The following is a 15,375-nucleotide window of genomic DNA, read 5'->3' as shown; positions in this document are numbered from 1 at the left end:
CCACCACCTAAACAAATTCAGTATGCACATATTGATGAAGTTTATCAAACAGATATTTCATTTTACCACACGATACTATTAAAATTGATAGCCGTCAACCACGTACATGCAAATATGCGTTAACCGTCATTTACGTTGCAAGTAGGTATAAAGAAGCAGAACCACTATCAACTAAAACAGCAGTTGAATTTGCATCTGCCTTTGGACGAATTTATCAACGAAGATCCGGACCACTCGGTGGTCTACGAGGGCTACATTTACTACAGGTTGATCCTGGCAAGGATTTCTTGGTGCAGTATTATCTGTGATGAAAAACATAACGTCAAAAATCAGACGAGGACATACCACAATTCATCGCGATCAGGAAATTGTTGAACGATTTATTCGAACACTTACTGAAAGATCGTACGGATATCAGTATGTGAAGGAAATAATTCTGAAAGACAATAGATCTCGTGAATGAGTTGCTAGACTACCAAGTACGATAGCTGCGTTAAATCATGAAATTACTCTTGCTTTTTCTATGAAACGCATTAATGCAATTACAACAAAACATATACCAATACAACAACATGACTTTTCAAACCAACCAGTACTATGTGATGTGACTGTGAGGTATTTATGTGAACCTGGTGAACTTGAAGGTGGTAAAAAAACGAGCCACTAATCCTATTTGGAGTGTTACGACAGATACAATTTTCAGCGTGATAAGATCCACGGGTAGAGATGCAATCTACTGACTAGATTCAACTGCTCCTCAGCGTGGGTTTGTACGTGAACAATTACAAGTTATTCCTGAAGACACACAATTGCCACCGCATTCACTTTTGTGAACTAGCGCCTCGACGTCGATTACATTCAAGAAAGTTCAGCATCACATTTGTGCGTGTGTGAACAAAATTACTATTAATTCTGTCTACGGTAAATTGTCTTGGATTGTTATTTGAATACTGCCACAACATTACTGCGTTACAACTTGCACAATGATTATTTTGCTGTTGTTTCAGAGACATTATAAATTCAACATCAAGATCAAAGTCGCCTTTATATTTTTGTCACATTGTCCATAAATAACTAATTTTTTCTTATTAAATCATTATCAATAGAATTATTACTATTACTAGCAGTTTCTGTAAAGTCTATAATAACCCTCCGCAGCTGAGATATTCTTCAGATTCTAGATACTGCTAGATGAACTAAATATGACCATAAATATGAATGTGATCGTATCGATCATCAATATTCCAAATATTAGTATCAGAAATAGTTAATCCTTGTGAAAAAATGAATCCTTATAGCATATCCTGAGTCCACGGAGTTTTGTCCTTGACTCCGTCAGGCGTTGACGTTCTCTAAACAACATACAATATCATTTAACACAAGATTTCGTTTCACTGATGTTCCTGATATATCAACTTCAATATTCAGTCGTCGCCTATCTGATGGTCGATAACACAATGGAACGGGTAAATCTGAAAATTGTTCTTTATGTAACATAAATAATTGTTGTTAAAGTGTATCACGAACTATTTTTCTACTTGCAACTATCAAAGCATCTGGTCTCCATAAATTCCAAAAATTGTTAATAGGAGTTTCTGAAATTATTTCACGCATTATTTCATACTGAATTGTATTGTGTTGTAGTCTAATTAATTTCTTAAACTCTTTTAATTCTGGATCAAGTGCTCTACGACCATCATTTATTTCCTCATAATAATCAACAAAATTATTTAACCATTCATGTGCAAACAATCCAACAAAAGTCGGTGATTGACCATGATCGCCGCACATTATTACAGCAGTATTTTTTGTCAACAACCGATCAAGAATATGTTTAGTGATTCTAGCGGCACTGTACATATTTCATCCCAAATAATAATCCTTGGAATATATATATTTCACCCATTCGTTCAGATGTCTATGTATCTCCCTTCCATCGAAAGAAGCTGTGATAAGTATGAGTTTTAACTAATCGCTCGTTCATTTCTCTGGCGAGTTTATGTGTAGGGTCAAAACATATATATAAAAAGAGTTTGAAGAACTCTGACGAAATAAATCAATCACACGTGTTGTTTTACCAGAACTGCCTAGTCCATTAAGATAAACAGTCTTATGTCTAGCTACAGGATCATATACCAATGGTGCTGATAATAATTTGGATATTTGATTATTTTTTAATAAATATTTTTGATTTCAACGTCGGCAGATTCAGAATAACTAAGTATATTTTCTTGTTTTATTCTCCATTCGCCCCATAATGCATAAGCGCCTATGTTTAACTGTTCTAACAATTCCGCGTGTTTTTATTGATATAAAATGAACCCGTATCGACTCTAACGGCAAATTCAGAAAATCTGTTTATCATCAAGAATAAATTTATCAAAACATGCGCATTCATTGAAGATCTTGAATGAGTAAAATGCAGTGACTCACCATCAGTATGACTCACAATTGTACCTAATTTAGTTCCATTTGACAAAAAACTGTTTCTCGACTTATGGATATATTTCTCTTCGTTGAAATCAGTAATTATAAAATCTAGTTCAGCATCATAATTAATCTTGTACAATGTCGTTTATGATTATATGATCCTCCTTAGGTGAATTAACCAATTATTTTTCTGTCAAGATCTTTTGCGATTTTATTCTCTAATTCGGTTATATCAGGATTTTCATGATAAGAATATTTATTTTTGCTGAGGTGCCCAAACTTGTTTTTGCGGACTGTATGATATAATTGCTTCATTTACTGTTAACAATAATAGTATTTTTACATCAAGCATATACCGTAATAATACTGTTGGTGCCCACATCTTTTCTGAAAAGTGTTTACCAAACCTCACATAACAAATCGGATGAAGATCATCGACAAACTTAAATGACTCGATACAAGCAATCCAGTCAAATCAAAATCTGGTAATGGTCCGATTAGCGATACCCTGGTCATCTCGTGTGTTGGATGTCCAAATCGCTCAAAATACGTATTCCAAGAAAACTTCCTGGATAACATGCAACTATATCAACCGATATAACATCTTTATTATCGTATCTAGTATTCCATAATTCAGCGTGTCCGTATTCGACACTTCTCGATATTATATCATCGAAAAAATCAAACCTCGTAGGCTTTAACGAATTTTTCTCTCTAACAAAATGAGCCGCTACTGATGGAATAATAAAGCAATCACTGAGCAACTTTATATGCATGACATCGTCATGGGTATATTTCAGCGCAAGATTTTTCATTTTTTATGAAGAAATTCTGTTCGATAAATCTCACCATTAGGTCTTAAAAACTTATCAAATTTTATTTTTTCTTCAATAGAAAGACTTCCATCAGGCATTATCAGATCACTAGTATCTTCTTCAGAATTCTGAAATAACCATACTGATACAGAATCACTTTTACTCCTTTCGTTAATAAAATTAAATATATCTCCTTGGTAAAGTTTAACGGTGCGATTTCGTGAATATATTGTCATAGCCGATGTCCACCCATGCTCATTATGATCAATAATATTTATCAGAGCTCCTTTCAATTTATATTTTGATTCGTACAAAATCCCTCCTGCTATTGTTTTTTTTTTGGTGTTATTGGGAATTTTAATTTATTTCCTAATTTATCATCTTCATTTATTGTACCTCCTTTATCCTTCACTAATTCAGCCCATTTTTTTATTTCTTCACGTCGTAGATCTGTTAGTGTTTTCCACGTATCGCACTTATTAAATGTTCCATTATTAGCTTCGGCTACACAATTTATGTTCGAAAATTTCAATGGTTTGAAATCACTAACGCTGGGTTTATCAGTCAACGGGAATATTGCATAAATAACTGCAGTTACAGGATACGCTCATTCATAATACGGTTTGACAATAAAAGTCAACATTCCTGGTTTTGAATTTTATTTAACATAATATTTCCAGTGTGAAGACGGACAGGGTCATGTTTGTCATGGATAATACAAGTATCGTCGAATCCCACAATAAATTTTGCTTTTGAAAAATATCTTTGATTATCGAGATAATTAATAATTGTCGCTGCTCGTTGGTCGTTCGTTGTAGCATCGACAACACCTTCGGTATTTTGCATGATTCTGAATGTTGATCACACATGAGATGCACCATCGTCGCTAAATTCTTTCTTGGAGCCACGAAGTCTTTTAATCAGAACTTCCGTCGGATCAACCAGAGGTCGACTTCGCAAATCAGAGATTCTTCTATCAAGATCGAACCTAGATTTAGTGGTTCAATTACAGATAATCTCTCCAATTCTTCCATATTATAATGAAGGCTTCTATGTAATGATTCAGAAAAAGAATCAATCCAAATGGCTTGTAATAGGTTCTATAACTCCCTGCAATAAAGCTTGCGTAAACGAACTATGTGGACTTCACTTATAAAGTGTACGAAGAGAGAGTTATGGACCAAAACCGTATTTGAAGGAGAACAGTAGTTGTGTGTGCAATGTTCTGGTAAAAATACAGAGAACTGAAAAGATATTATTAAAAAATATAACACTAACAATAATCTTAAGGTAAAAAAAATGCTGGTTATTATCTCGCTTGATTTTCAAATTAACATTTTAGACTACTATTAACATATAAATTGGAGAAAATGAATTGATGAAACATCCCATCATCAAGAATTATGAAGCATCTCGAGATGATGTAATCAGGCAGTGTCGACTAAAAACAAACACTCGGTAATGTCACTAATACTGGTTATCTCATGTTGAATACAGGGGAAATAAACATTGTTTCTGTCATAAATTCGTATACGAATGTTATAATGGAGTAATCGAAAATGGTCTTGTGATTGATCATATCAACCGCAGTAAGCTCAACAATTCCTTGGATAATTTACAAGGTAGCACACAGAGTCAACATAACAAATTTGGACATACTGGAAGGTGTAAAAAAAATTGTAATTAGGTTGGTTAAATCTGTAAATAAAGAGACTGGCTAAAAAAAATAATATTTGCATCGATAAATGCAGCTGGCAGATATTTTGATATTCACCCGCGTTCGGTACAATATGTTACAGATAATATTACCAGATCAGCATTTTCGAAGCAATATAAACAACAAAAAATTTTTTTGTATCTTCCGATTCTGTTAGATACAAACTTATGTACCGACATAACTGTGTCAAGCTAAGCTCTCTCCTGAAGGGTAATTAAATAGAGATCCCGCTTGTTACAGCGCAATATTTTGTGTCATTACTCAGTACTAATATACAATAATTTAAATATATGTGTGTAATTAGCTATTAGAGCAGTAAAGTAATCTTTTTATAGTTCAAATTAGTGGAAGGATATTTTGCATCATTTGACTTCATCCTTGATAAGTTCAGAAATGCAGTGAATCACACCGCACGTTACGTGTACAATACAGCCAAGTTTTTTTAGGTAAATATCAGTATACAGACATACATGTATTTCAACCTGCATACAGAAATATGATGTGCGATTATTTTATACAGAGTGTTCTGGAAAATTAAAAGAAATCCACGCTATGGTTTATTCATTCAGTATAATAATCATCTGTACAAATCCAGCATAGGTAACGTCATAATAATTTCGGAAACACATATAAAAAAAGTTGGTTTGTGGCGCAGTGCTAGCGTGCTGGTTTCTCGTACTCGAGGTCTGGCGTTCGAATCCCGTCACTGACGAATGGCGATATTTCGAGGTTTTTTCATTAATAGATGAGGCGGAAGCGTCATGGTCGAACTTCAACAGAAAAGTGGTGGATGATCTTTTGCACTCTCCCGGGGTTGATTATGAGGAGGATGTGCAGAAATCTGTTGAACGTAGAGAAGGCCCCATATATATATATTGTGCCGTCCTTAGAACTAAGTCAGTGTTGTGCCGTCCACAGAATTAAGTTAATGTTGTGCAGTCGTTAGAACTAAGATTATTTATGTATCCACTGAACCTGCTAGAATGTCGTTGGACAATCTAGGAGTTCACATCAGGGTTGTGTGGTCCTCACTACTACGATTGTATATAATATAATGTTGTAAATAACTTGATATATATTGTGCCGTCCTTAGAACTAAGATTGTATATAATGCTGTAAATGTAACAATAATATATAATAATATAATAATATGTAATAGTTTTTATTTTAAGTATATATTTATAAAACAACGAACGGCCAAAATATTAATACTAATATTTCTGCAATGAAAAAATTAAAACATGAAAATATAAAAATATCTGACGAAAAAAATCCTGAAGAATTATGTGCGATTTTGAATCAGTACAATAGTTCAAATTTGAATATATATATATATATATATATATATATATATATATATATATATATATATATATATATATATATATATATAAAAAAATAAATAAATAAATATATATATATATATATATATATATATATATATATATATATATATATATATATATATATATATATATATATATATAAATAAATAAATATATATATACTACCTACACAATATAAGCTCATTTAGCTCATTGAACAAGCTATATTCCGATCCTTGGCTATGGTTAAAGATGCAGAAGTTGAACAATTAATCTCACTTCTACGCGCAATTCAAAAAATCATATCAGAATTAGCTAACGAATACGAAACAAAAAATTTATTAATACACGTGTAAGGCAATTGAGATAGATTATGTCTGATCGTGAAAATGAAAGAAGTGTCGGTGATCGTAGTAAAAGTTAAAGCTATGAAGGTGAAAATGAAAACAATGACAAAGTTACTAGTGATTATAAAAATTTCAATGTTATATAACATTTTTCTGATTCAGATTTATTTTTATATAAATTATAATATTTATTATGATTATAATATTGATTCTGATTTAGATTTATTTCTGATAATAATGTTTATTCTGGTTTAGATTATAATATTTATTCTGATTAGTCCTATAATTGTTATTTTAAGTACTTTATACCCTAACTAATTATGAAATCAGTGAAGAATAAGATTTTTATTTTTTCTTCTGATGATAGTATTTATTCAGTTTATAATATTTATTATGTATTTTTTCTGTTTTCAGTATGATTTTCATCTTTTTTAGTAACATTTACCAATCAAATTATGAAGTCTATCTTATTTTCATTATTTTAAGTATCATATAACCCTATCAAATTATAAACTCAGTCCTATTATTATTATTTTTTAAATATCATTTATTTTTTAAATATCATATTACGATTCTTCAAAGAATATCTATTTAATTCCTATAATAATATTTATAAATGATGCTAAAAAAATTTAATATTGTGAGATTCTGATGACATTTAGTCAAACTTCATCGTTTTTTCACTGATTTTAATCGCTTTCTTAGTAGAAAATCTGTTAAATTATTGATTCTCGAATGGTCAAATCCCAGGTATTTTAGGATTTATTGATAATTTTATTCATTTTGTTAATTTTTTTAGTTGAAATTGTATCAGAATCAGATATAAAAAAAACATTACTTCAGACTGTGTTTCATCAGAATTATCAATAAACCTATTAAATTAATTACAAAAGCGCATGAAGTTTGAGCCTTCCAGAATCAGTAATTTAACGGATTTTCAAAGATCATTCGATAATAATAATAATAATAATAATAATAATAATAATAATAATAATAATATTTAAATCAGATGTAGATTCTAACAGTTATTACATCTTTGTAAATTCCAACCTTCTGTGTAAATTCAAAATCTGATATTATTCCATCGCCAAGACTTGATGACAATAACGAAGATAACTTAGAATAAGCCAGCGTTGAAGTATGAAGCTTGACTAAACAATCATGCAATTTTGTATTTGGACATGTACATATTTGTTTGCGACTATATTAAGTAGACCAGCAATTCTTGTTGCAGGTGATAAACAAATTGTTATAATTGCTGGCGATGTCATTGTTATTGTTGATAGCAGGACACCTGTTCCAGCGATAACAGCAGACGTCGAATACACAATTATGTCAATAACAACTAACACGTCTGCGATATTTTTTTACTTTTAATGTATACTCGTCAACAATATTTTTATTTTCTTTTGCATTCCAGTGCTCAGAAACGTTGAACGTTGGTAGGAATGCTCATTATTTAAATTAGGTGGGAATTTAGCGACTAATTCAAGACATCAATAATAAATCAAGCTGAGTGTTTTTGTTCTTCGGGTTCCACTACAGCTGTTTCCTCATCGTTTTGCTCCAACATCACTAACATATCCAGGAGATCCACCTGACAGAGTCGGGAGTGGATAACGCCGTGAAACTGTTGTTATTGTTGTTGTTGCTGCTGTGTGGCTATAGGCTATACATTGCGGGCAGTATTAATAGTGGAGGAAGAACCCGGGAAAACCACGGAAAGAACCACCAACCCACGAGAAGCTACTGGCAAGCTTTCTCACATACCCACATTGGCCGAATCGGAGACTAGAACCCACGCAGAGGTGAGATAGCAGTGATCCATAATGGGGAGCGCCTTAGACTACTCGATTACTCTGGTCCCCCCATGAAATTGTGGCAGATATCGTAAATGTTGTAACGCCATGAGCCTGTGTATACCGGTTACCTCAGTGCGATATTCAATGGATTTATTGATTGGTGACCATATGGTTATCCAGATGCTACTGTATACACTTAACTGTCGGTATTTTTTTATGTCAGAGTTTAGTGTCGAAAATTTGAAAACAATTGTACATGATTAAAATACTCAGATGTAATTGTGGTCATTTCATTATTAACGAAAAACTAACAAGTTCATCAAAGGAAGGTTCCTATTGTCGATATACTTCGTTGCGACGTCATTTTCTGATTCTGATTCTCCAAGAACAGTAATTTTATTATTAGACATATTGAGAGAACCAGTGATTGTATCACCGGATTTTTTTACTCGACCAAGAATATTATTTGATATCATTGACATAATAACACCGGGTTTAATTTTTCCATTACTGTCAAACACAGCTATGCTATTTTCAGTTACACCATTAATTCTAACGATAATATCTTGTAATAAAGATTGCTTATTTTTAACTTTCCTTGCTAATCTTGAAATACAACAACTTCGTTTGGATCTACATTTGAAAGATTTAATAAGTCAGATATTTCATCGCTAATTTGTATACTCACATTTTCATGGGTTATTCTGTCGATTTTTGAGTTTTGTTTAGAAGTTCTTCCATAAATTTCAAACATTATACTTTAAGATCTGTTCAAATCGATGGACCATCTACTTGTATAATCGTGCACGATTTTATGAGGTGGTATTGTTAATAATTGTTAATAATTACACAGCGTCGAGTACAACAATAACTTCAGGGCTACATATTGGCAGATCGGTTATTGTTTGTTTTGGCAATGTTAAATACCAGACTGGATTTTGTATTGCGTTTACATAATTAAAAATTCCTTTGGTGGAGCCAACCCAAACGAATGGAAATAAACAATTCTACGTGGATCAATTGCGTATGCAACCCAGTGAGTACCAGGACCGTTAACTTTTATCGAGATTAGTGATACCAGTCTCAATAATATTTTGTTGTTTTGGTAATTGATGACGCATAAAAACACCTCTGAAGTTTTTTGTATTATTTTTAGCAGCATCAGTTAAATCAAAATTTGATATAGGAAGAATCAACGAAGTGTTTCTAGAAGTCTCAGACCCTTTCCGTACCAAGGAGGGGTTCCTGGTAGTCTTAGACCATGAGCCTGTTTTTTAGAAGTCTTTATTCCGTGACCTGTTGCTTTCTTTAATGCCATTCCAGCAGCAGTTCCAACAGCACCAGGTTCAGCTGCATTTGCAATAGCTGGGGCTGCAGTGGCTATTAAGGCCGGTATATCAGCAAAAAGTGGAAATATTCCACTCGTCTTAGCGATATATTTTATAGCACAAGCAGAAAGATTAAGACTAACGCCAGTTTTTAATTGCTTGGCGTCATTGAAGTGACTGAGTTGACGTTCTGACAAAGTTAGTTTATTTGGACCACTTGCGATTAACATTGATTGACGTGCTGCGAATCCTAAATAGAAATCTGGACCAACGTTACTAATCATTTTTTCCACATCAGCTTCAGCTTTCTGGCATTGGTTTTTGGCCGTCCTATTTCATATTGATTATTTTCATGATTGTTAGAGGTGTCTTTAACAAACATCATTCACGGACCAGCTGATCATGAGTAATCATCAGAATATCTAGCCAGACCTAATATCGTCATGGCAACGTCTATGTTTTCCAGACATGATTCAATGTTTTGTCCATCGATACTGTACGTGACACTGTTGAACAACACCATAATGAAATTAATAACAAAACCAACACATACATCAGCTCCGTATTCAGTATTATCTGTTTTAAAATTTTACCTTCTACTTCAGTAAATGCCTCAGCGGGCAATAAATATCCGATTGTATCCTGAACTAGCAGCTCATTTAGCCCACGCTGATTTAGCTGTCATGCATCATAAGAATAATATTGATATCACGCAGAGATTCATCTTTGAGAATTGGTGCATCCATGTCAAATGTCAGATACACGCTTGAACATTTTATTATAATTGTTATTGTTTAGCACGAAAACCGATTCTTGCTATCAGACTAGTAGGTATTTCTTTTTCTTTTTTCTAACATGGGTACAGCTCCAGCGAAATCGGTTAGGTTTTATATGCATCTTGATTTATTATTTTACTAACAGTTGAAGGCATAATTTCAGTGCTGAGTAATTATACTGGCTTCGGTTTTAGTCATATTAATCCTTGATTGATGAGAATGCTTTGCTAGCAACATCAAAAACAGCACCAATACCTTTATCACGAACATCGTCAACAGCTTTCATTGATAATTGTTTTGCAATCAGTATTGCTTTTGGAGCTATTCTTCTAAATAGACCCTGAACAACATCACCAAGTCCATTTCGATAGGTAACTTTATGCGTAGGTAATCGCGAATTTATCACCCTGACCATGATTGCTCCAAATTGAGCATTATTGACTGATCATCTTATTTTATTGTCACTGATCTAATTACATACCCTCAATCACTGTGATAATCATCAACACTTTCATCAATAAGAGACCAATACACATTAATATCGATGATACCGCCTGTAAATAATCGTTGACAAATAGCAGTTGCTTCATTAGTCATTTCTGGGGAATTATTACCAGTTCGTTTTCCACCAAACATAATTTATAGTCTATCAACATCAGCAAGAACATTGCAAGACATGGAAAGACCACTCCCCATGGTACCTGAGATAATACAATTTTCAGCTGCTTCTTCTTCCTCAATTGTTGTTATGTCCACTTTCTTCTTAATTGGTGAATAATACAATTTTCTCCGTCATTGTTTCTTTTCAAGTTGCAACTTCATTTATTCTTCTTTTGTCTCCGCTCTAGCTTTATTTGTTCAGCATAATCTTTTACTTTCTGGTTAAAGATGCTTAAATTATTACAATCTTCCCTAGATTTGATTCGCGGAGTATTATTAGTGATGCGATATACATTCCTAATCCAATCGTCAGCTTTTAGAGTTTTAATATATTCGGGTTTTACATACTTATCTCTCATGATATCCAAATGCAGCAATGTTAACTACTTGGTCTGGGTCATTGATATGGCAATACCTTCAGGTGTGAATTTGTCAATAATTTTAGTTTTAACTCTTGGCAGAGGTTGTTGTTGAGCTTCAAGTTGTGGTTGAGGAGATTGCTGGGGTGGTGGTTGACCTGCTTGAAGATGGCCAGCAGTATTAACTGGCAATGTCTCCAGTGCTTTTTGAGCCGCCTCAGTTGCTATAACAATTTTCTTTGTTGGTTCTATAATTGGTTTGAATAACTGTTCTGTACATTCTGCAAATTCCACCTGAGACTCCTGGTGTGCATGTAGTTGCTGCTTGCCAGCATCACGAACAGGGATATATTTTTTAATTGACTCTAGTCGCTCTCAAGCTAGTCTTAAAGCTGTGTGAGATTCCATTATTGATATAATAAAGATTTAATTACTCACAGATTACAGCAGCATAGAGGGTGTGACCAAAAATGAGTGTCCAACGGATAAATAAAAACACATATTAAAATTTATAAAAATATGAATGACAAAAATGAAGTTAAAAAAAAACAAATTAGAGAAACTCTCGGTTTTAGTTAGAAAATTCTGTTTTGTGTTATTGACCTTATGTTTTTCATTTATTTTTCGAAAGGAGTTTTATTTTCATAAATGGACTTTAAAGCAAGTGGTCTGTTCACCCTCTCTGCTGCTAGTTAAATGCTATGCATGAACAGCCAATATATCTGCACAAGAAATAATGGTAAACAAATTTTCTGGTCATTCTGAGAAAATATACTGTTCATTTGTCTGTATCGGGTAATGTAGATAGGTGTAAATGATGTTTTAACATTGTTGTGATATCTTACTAAATAAAGATGAACCCATGAAGGACCCATTGTTCAAACAGTTTAGAAAATACATTATTTATTAATGCAACTTTTACTGGTCAGAAATATTTCAAAATTTGGGCCACGAGCTATTTACAAAGCTGTGCTGTGCTTTTCCTCTGTACATTAGTGTCCATCATGAATATATTATGTTACAGTGACATTTCATACTCATCTGATTTGTAAACAAGTTCTTTTAGGTTACTGTACTTTTTCAGATCAAATACAGTAACACTGCTCTCCTACCTTTCCAAAAAACATGACATGTATGCTACTTAAATTGTCCCAAATGATTTAACACAGGCAAGGCATAGGTATCCCCTGGGGATAAGACTCTCTTTTGTCAAAAGCGACAGTGTCCTCAGTATAGACAAAATTGGTTGAAGATTGTTTTAACGAGCATTTCTTGAATCATGGAAGGATTAGCTATCATACTTAAAGATGAAATGGAAGCTCTGCACTTTCATGTGTAGAAAATATATCATTAAATTATTAAAGAAAATATATTAAATATTAGTACAACTTTTATTGGTAAAAATATTTTTAAATGTGTGACAAACTATTTACAAAGCTATACTCTTTATGCTCACATATGTTATGTTGTGTCTTTTTGCCACTGAGTAATCTTACCATTTCATATACCTCATTATTACCCTCAGGCAATCTCAAGATCATTTGAAAGGCCTGGTTATATTTTCCATTAAATTTTTTGTATGGTCAGCACTCCCAAAACATTCCAAACACAAACAAGTCCAAAAATGGTGAGTTGGCAATCAAGAAATCCTTCTGGAATGGTATAGTATCTTCAAAATGTGTAAAAATGTCCTACAGAATCAGTGCACCCTGATGAATTTGGGTTAAACAGATTTCATGCTGACAGCCAGTTTGATCTATGGATCAATAAAACCTGAAAATAGAAAGTGATTTCTACTTGCCACGTGGAGTCAATAAAACACTGGTCTTTCAAAGACGATTGTCCTTGAATTTAAAAATGTAACTTTTTCAGTTTCAGGGTGAGATTTATAAACATATCATTCTTTGGAATTTGATATTGTTCTTAAAATAAAATAACAACTAAATCTATTTGAATACAATTTATTACTGATTCTAAAAATGATCAAACTAAAATTATTTTCTATACACATCTGTTGCTACTTGGTTATTTGAAAACTTGCATAATAATCCAAAATCCCATGAGCCTGCATTTTTGCTCTATTTATAGATTGTTATTCATTCCAACAATTCAAGATTTGTGATCCATTCCATTAACATATCTTGTTGATTGAAAACGCCATGTTGATAGCTAAAACTAGTCTTTCTCAAAATGGCTAATATTGTTCAGTATTACGGTCTCATTTTTTGTGGGGGTCAATAGGTGAGGAGGTCTTTAAATGTTATAGAAAACTTGCACTTCTTTTTGTGACATAAATTTAAAATCACTCACTCTTTTTTCCAGAAAAGTAAGAGTCTTCAATACAGATTTATATGTGGTTCACTGGTAAGCAACTTTTCTTAAAATCATAAATCTTTTTACTGAACTGCTTTCTTGATCTGCCTCAAATTATTTGCCATAACTATATAACTCCAGTGTAAAGCATTCATTTCCACGTATGAGTCATCATACTATCACAAACACACACACACACACACACACACACACACACACACACACATATATATATATATATATATATATATATATATATATATATATATATATATATATATATATATATATATATATATATATCATAGGCACCAGTAGTTTACATGCTAATATATGTACAATTTTCTTTCTAATTTTCTAATTTCAACTTGCAGCATCCTCTGTTTCCTATTGATATTGCACCCAAAAATGAATTCCCGCCAATGTTTTGTGATCTGAACTACCTGCCTCTCCCATCTCTAAAGAGCATTTCCATAAAAGAGGTATTTTTTAGTATTTCATTTGTAAATCCATGACATGAAAAAGTGTTAGAAAATGTAGGGTGTTGCCTTTTCTTTGTTCAGTAATTAGCATTAGATAAAATGATAATTCATTGGTAACGGAAAGATGTAAGCAATTAGCAGAAATTATAGTAATGAGTATGCCACTCCCTCGATAACTCACAAACCCGCTTATAATGTTGGGTAAGGCGTGGATCCCATTTTTTAAACCAAAAAATACCCCAAAAATTGATCCCTATTTGTTGAATTTGTTGAACTTGAATAAAATCGCGATCAAAATTGGCAACGGAAACTTTAATGTATCACTCGTTTTATAGTCAAAAGCTGTAGATAGGACCCGGAAAGTTTAATCAGCACTTTGAAATATCAGATTTAAGAATAGGTCATACAATGTTTTACATTTTCTTTCCAAACGACATTCTTAGTACACCGCAATGAACAATATGTACGGAAATTTCGAGAAATGAAAATGTTACTCGTGGAGAGTGGAGGCAGTACTTTAATAAATATATACAAATTAAATTTTAAAAAATGTATCAATTGAAACTTGTGTTTTAGTTCTATCTATTAATTCCTTTTTAAGTGTAACCATCATAAATGCAACGCGTCCTCTTGTAAAATTAAACGTAAACTGCGTCAGTCTACTGTAGCAGCTATGTCCGCGAGCGTTTCTGTGAGAACCTAAATGTAGACCATGTTTTGATAATGACTTCCTGAAGTATTTGTTATACTGTTGCACTGAATTCAAAGCTGGCCTCCTTTGTATTATCACATTAATCATGTCTTTTGAATCAAATAAAGGAGGTGGAATAAAAGAAGTTAAAAGGCACGAAAATCATACAAACTTAAAATCTAGCGGCCCCCGTCGTATGATGGGTGAATTCACTTCATTTGATCAATTGAACACTTATAAATGTTATTGTGTATTTGACATAAACTACCTTAAATTAACTGGCTCTTTCATAACTGTGATCAAAGATAACAAGGCAGCCAAACGAAATGA

General features: G+C 32.7%; 1 protein-coding gene across 1 annotated transcript in view; it reads left to right on the top strand.

Annotated features, from left to right (window-relative positions):
* Positions 1-15,375, top strand: part of LOC149803176 (uncharacterized) — a 52,782-nt gene that overhangs the window by 35,869 nt on the left and 1,538 nt on the right. The window contains exons 4-5 of the mRNA XM_089953896.1: positions 13,882-13,923; positions 14,247-14,354. Of these exons, the coding sequence (XP_089810022.1) occupies positions 13,882-13,923; positions 14,247-14,354 (150 nt within the window). The remainder of the gene's footprint in view (positions 1-13,881; positions 13,924-14,246; positions 14,355-15,375) is intronic.

The sequence above is a fragment of the Sinohyriopsis cumingii genome, chromosome 3 (genome assembly GCF_028554795.1).
Source record: "Sinohyriopsis cumingii isolate HCF-2022 chromosome 3, ASM2855479v2, whole genome shotgun sequence".
NCBI classification, from domain to species: Eukaryota; Metazoa; Mollusca; class Bivalvia; order Unionida; family Unionidae; genus Sinohyriopsis; species Sinohyriopsis cumingii.
The sequence above is the reverse complement of the archived record's forward strand: the minus strand, read 5'-3'. Positions and strand labels throughout refer to the sequence as shown.